At 41.9% G+C, this 6000-nt stretch overlaps 1 protein-coding gene across 2 annotated transcripts in view; it reads left to right on the top strand.

Annotated features, from left to right (window-relative positions):
* The first annotated feature begins 1322 nt into the window (after positions 1-1322).
* Positions 1323-6000, top strand: part of kcnq4 (potassium voltage-gated channel subfamily Q member 4) — a 62344-nt gene continuing 57666 nt past the window's right edge. For both annotated transcript variants that reach the window (XM_079258505.1, XM_079258504.1), the window contains exon 1: positions 1323-2418. In XM_079258505.1, coding sequence (XP_079114631.1) covers positions 2117-2418 — 302 coding nt within the window. In that variant the 5' untranslated portion in view covers positions 1323-2116. The remainder of the gene's footprint in view (positions 2419-6000) is intronic.

Genomic DNA, 6000 nt, shown 5'->3' with positions numbered 1-6000 from the left:
CTATCTATCTATCTATCTATCTATCTATCTATCTATCTATCTATCTATCTATCTATCTATCTATCTATCTATCTATCTATCTATCTATCTATCTATCTATCTATCTATCTATCTATCTTTTAATGTACTTTTTACAACACAGCAGCCAGTTTGAGACCTGACTGATATGTCTACAGTACATCACCAGCCACCTGTCTGAATTAGCACATTGTTGCAGAGCTGTCAACAGTTGATTGTATGTTATAGTTGACAATGATTCCATCAGTCTATAAATGTGAAGTTAAGTCAAGAGTTTAGGATTAGTGTTGTTACGTTATGTAAGGGGAGAGGGCCCTGGGAATAATGTCTAGATTTGACTTGTGAAAGACTCCAGCTGCATTCCCACGTGTCATTCCAGAGACTCCATGTTCCATAAACTGCTGCACAACAATTGACAGGAGCATACATAGTTAGCATGACTATAACCCGCCTCGCCTCTGCTGTTGTTAGAGAAAAGTGTAAAGTTAGAATGATGCTAAATGCAGTTTTTTTTTAAATGGTAGACGGTCAGTTTTTCTGTTAGAAACTGGCAATAAAACTTACTTGTTTGCATTTCTTTGCATCTATTTAAGTACAATCCAATTATATTTATGGGAAATATAAAAATGAAGCTCTTATAAAAATGAAGCTCTGAGAAAAAAAAGATAGAAAGCAGATTTTTATGCCACTTTTGATGCTATTTTTTAAGTGTGTGTGCCACCACACAATGCATAACTCAGAGGCCTCCAGACAGCTCAATAAGCCCCTGTTTGTGTCATAACCACAAACCTCTCAGTGTGTCACAGTCATACATTTAGAAAGTCGAGTCCACTGAAGAGGAGGAGGAGGAGGAGGCGGAGGAAGAGGCTATGCAGTGTCGCCATGTCCCACAGCACCTGTCTCTGCTGTTCCAAACTTCTGTAGCCATGGATTCAGACCTCCTCCCATAATAAACACAAGTGGTATTTTAATTTCAAAGAAAGGCAAAGCTAACTTTTGTCACTTGAACTTTACCATTTTTAAAAAAAAAAAAAATGTCGTTAAATCCAGAAACCCTCCAGATAATTTCAGAACAGCTGTGCAACATTAAGGTTCATAATCACCTGTTTATATTAAAAGTTGTTGCTTCTATCGGCTTTTCCTCCTGGAAAACTTCCTGAAAAAGAGATCCACTGTGCTTTCTCCCCTCGCCCCCCGCCGCTGTGTGCATCCAACACACGTACCCATCCCGTGCGCTGCGTCCTCGCCTCCAGTCTGTCTTTCCGTTATTCAACTCACCGCTGAGTTTTTTCTTTTGTTTTGTTTTTTTGGTTTTACGCGCCTGCAGACCAGATGCAGACATATTTTGGCGGGTTTTTGGAATTTTGAAAGAACTCGTTTGTGATATTTGTCATCACACTGATGTTTGTGACTTGTGCGCGCTCCACCCCGCCTGCCGGAGCGGAGGAGCGCTGGATCAGAGACGCGCACGAGGAGAGGAGAGCAAGCGGATGCTCGCGGCTGTGTGGCGAGGCTCAGTCTGCCAGTTCAAACACCAAAAGCTAAGACTAACTCTGCAAATGAACTGTATTTACGGAGAAGTTTTATTTGTCTATAGCCACACTTGCTTTTTGTCTACGCTTTATTTTTCTCTTCAGAAGTTTATTTGTCTAAATTGTGTTGAGCTAAAGAAAAAAAATGTTGGACCAAACTGAAGCCACTTCATACTTTCACTACGCCACCGTGATTTTAGGACGTTAGCAGGTTACTTTTCGCAGTTTGCTCAGAGTTAATGCATGTGAAGTTACTTCTCCGCACCCCTCTGACTCCTTCTTACACCTGACTCTTGGCAATGGTCACTGGGGGTCACGTTTCAGCGCGACGCACTCATCCAACTATTGTGCACTTCGTCTTTTGCGACCGTGTCTTGATTTACAGATAACTTGAAGCTTTACCAACTGCGAGTCTAAAAAGCAGAGACAGTAGGGACTGACAGGTTTTATTAGCACACTTTAAAGGGAAAAAAAACCCCCCAGCATGACTTGGTCAGAACTTAGCTCTGCGCTCCCGCCGGTGATCCAGTGAAAGGTGTCAAATCTTATGTAGATTCATTGTGAACATGTTAGGAAGTCCTTCCAACAACGGCGGCATCAGAATGCTCGTGCCACCAGCTCCGAACGACGACAGGCGGGTGGAGTTTGTGGCTCTGACCGCCGTCCACACGGAGAGAAGCGAGCCGTCCACTCCGGAGCGTGGACACCCGTCCCACCGCACCGGTCTGCTGGGCACCCCGCTGCCCGGACCACCCGGACCCCGAGCCAACGCGTCCGCTGCAAGCAAGCGCTACAGAAAGTTGCAGAATTGTCTCTACAACGTGCTAGAGAGACCAAGAGGATGGGCTTTCATCTATCATGCATTCATGTAAGTGAATCATTGACTTACTACGGTTGTGGTCAAATGTTGCACATTTAAAACTGCACTTTTCCACCTGTTTTCTACAAACTTTATTAAAGAGTGTCAAAAGGAAGCCACTTGCTATAGAAATGGAAGTTTCCAATCCCAAGTTTTGATAACTATGTGCCAGCAACTGTTTGATAAATTTTCCAATTAACCAAGCAGAGTTGCTTATGCAGCAATTAGCTGAATATAAGCTATTTATCATCTCAGCATGGGGTCTACTGTTCAATTTCCCCTTATTTTTGTCTCATTGAATTACCAGGAAGGTTTTGGATGTTAAATTCAAATGTGTCCAAATCAACAGGAAGCTCGTTTTGGGGGACTACAGTCCCTGTGGGCTTTTAGTCTGTTTTCTAAGTTAACATGTTGCTGATGTTTGAATAATGCAGTCTGCTCAAAATATTGTGAGTTATTTATATATATATATATATATATATATATATATATATATATATATATATATATATATATATAAATATATATATATATATAAATATATATATATATATATATATATATATATATATATATATATATATATATATATATGAAGTAGATTATTTTTATTGGATTTGGAAGATTTTACACTTCATATGAGTTGCCACAGTACATGTTATATGACTTCACATATTTTCATTTCAAGTCAAGCGACACATGCAACCTCATCAAGCCTCTATGTGTAAATGTTCGTTTTACACAGATAAACCAGAACTCCCCATCACCTAAAGTTGGTGCTTAAGTGGCCTTTTGAGTGAGAGGTGAGACGTCTTGAAGAACCAAGAAAACAAAGTCCACTTTGCTTTATTGAAGCTCTAACAATGACCATGACCTAAATGACTGAGGATCAGCACCAGAAACAAATGCGACAGTTTAATAAGTGAGAAGAACTTGAAGCAGACTGGTTTGCTGAACTGTCTGAACAAAAAAAGTCTGAACAATTACACAGTTTAACCAAACAGAGATCTCAAACTAAAGCAGCGCCTCCACTGCTGGAAGTATGCAGTCAGGGCTTTAAAGTGCTCATGTGCCATATACTCTAGAATTTATACAACATGTAAACACTGGAAAAGTATGCGCTCACTGGTGGTGCTTGTCCTCTGACGCAGCAGCAGCAGCAGCAGCGCGAGATTAGTGTGGGATCCGGAGACACTTTTAAATTCACATGTAACCTTCTGAATGACTAAACAGATGTCATCTTATGACATATATGAGCATCAGTGTAAAAGTTAAAGTTCTCTTAGTGCATATTTACCCTTGCATAAGTGTGTCAATATATTTCAGTCTCTTTAAGTTACGCCCAAGGAAAGTTGTGCAGAAGCAGCTGCGTCTGGCTCACAGTGGACAGAGCGTTATGTATGGGAGATCCTTGGACCGGGCCGTGCTTTCCATGTCATTGTTTAGTCAAACACAGCTGTCTGCCTGCTTGCCAATGCCATCATGTGTTTGTAGCGGAGGGAAATCCCACTGCAGGACTCACATGTGTTCTCATCTGCAGGCGCATTACACAGCGAGTGATAGTCACACTTTGTCCTCAACCTCTTTCATTTCTGTTTTGTTGTTTCTTCCTTTTGTCACTCCCATGGGAGAGTAAATGTCTTTGCCACACAAGCAGGAGTACATGTCATGTTCCTCTTCCACCCAGTGTGTTTCTCATTAAGAGCTGTGGCCTTTTCAGGGTGTCCGTCCATGACATTCTCCCTGACATTACCGGGTATTTGAGTGTAGCAGCTCTGCCATTGTTGATATTTCTCTGCCGGGGAGGCACTTGGAGGTGTCCAGATCATGTTTCAGACGCCTCGGACGGTGCTGTATTTGATCTTGGAAGTGAACTGCTTCTTTAACGGCATGCTTCATGCTCATCTTCACAGATGAAACTCACAGGGCTCTTTAAAAACTGCTTCGACATGAAATATGTCCGATGCACATATGTCTACCTGAGAGCATCACTCCCATGATACTGAATTACTCAGAGAAAAGCATGTCTTTTGATTAATGACATGCTTACCAGGGTGAGACATGTGCCATGTGTGAGAAAATACATTTTAAGAAAGACGTTCACTTCTGGCTGAGTCGATCTGCTGTAATTAAGATGAACCATATACTGCTGTGTAGGGTGCTGCAGCAACTTCCCATGATGCTTTAATTAGTCCTGTGTTCAAACAGGGGACTTTGGAACAGATGCGTTGCTTCTGGAGAGCCTCTTTTTGTTGAGTATGTCTGGAAAAGGGGTGAAGAAGCTTTATATTGTAAGGCCTAATGTCTCTCCTCTGACATCCATCCCTTCATATCTTATTGCTTCTGTCAGACCTGCACGTACTTTGTAACGCAACTCAGATTTCTGGGGGGGATAAAAATCTTGGATAACTTTAACATCCTGCCTTCTGAACGATTCACATTGCATTATTGAAGATATCTACTCTTTGACTTGACTGTATCTTCTGTGGATAAAACATTCCCTGCACATTCTCAATCTGCAAATGTAACAGCTGTATGCAAATTCCGAGCTGGCACAAAGTTTCTCCTCTCCTCCACTCCCCTCCCTTATCGCCTAGCAAGAAAATAAGGAGGGGTAAGACGGCAGAAACATGGTGTACAAAGAGAAAACAAACTAAAAGAAGCACAAATGAGTTCCCACAAAGTTCCGAGTTTCAGGAATTTCTTTACTCGTAACCCGATCGGTTGCTGAGATGACCCAGCAGGTTCTTGAATTTGCAGTGACTGATACAAATAGTGCGTGGGCCATTTGAAATGTTAAGTACTGCTTGTGTTGTAGTAGTCTCTTCACTCATTCGGACCTGTTTCACCTGCAGTAAACCTTCAGCATCAGCGGGAGAGTTGATGTATCCAAGCTGGTTCAATCCATGCAAGTTTGCTCCAACTCTAGCGAGGAGATAAGAGGCGTACAGAGATGTGCGATGAATTTTATGTGCTAAATTTCAGCCATTTGTTAATGCTGCAAGTCCTTGTTTAATTCACTACTTGACCTGTTGGAGGATCAGTCAGATATTCACACTTTTAAGTTAAAAGAGAGAAAAGACTGTGAGAGTCGCTGGACTCGTCTCATAAAGGATGTGACTGAATAATCAATTATTAAAAGATTGCTGTTCATCATCTAACAGATTAAGCCACTTGCTCGTCTCTTATGTTGGCTCTGTCATCTCTTGCTGTGTGTGTTTATTCATGTCGGGTGTGAATATGTGTAAACTTGACATATGAGCTTGGCAGATGACCAACGACATTCAGGTGGATCAGTTACAGTGTTTCCCCTCACCTTTAACCTTCCACCCTTTTCCACCATTGGCAGCGCTACATATAGACCATCACATGAGGCCATCTGTTTTGCCCATTTTAATTCATGCTGGCATGGGGTCTCGTAGGGTTATGGAACTCTAAAGTAAAATTAGGCTACCGGTCTGAAATCAGGCCACAGTACCACAGAGCCAACTAATTCGCGCCCTGCTGTAATCCATGAAAACATGTTATGTCCTCCTGAACTTCTTTGGCTGTGTACACCATTGTAGTGTCTAGTTTGGTGCGGCATTCAGC

The sequence above is a fragment of the Telmatherina bonti genome, assembly GCF_933228915.1.
Source record: "Telmatherina bonti genome assembly, chromosome: 19".
Taxonomy (NCBI): Eukaryota; Metazoa; Chordata; class Actinopteri; order Atheriniformes; family Telmatherinidae; genus Telmatherina; species Telmatherina bonti.
The sequence above is the reverse complement of the archived record's forward strand: the minus strand, read 5'-3'. Positions and strand labels throughout refer to the sequence as shown.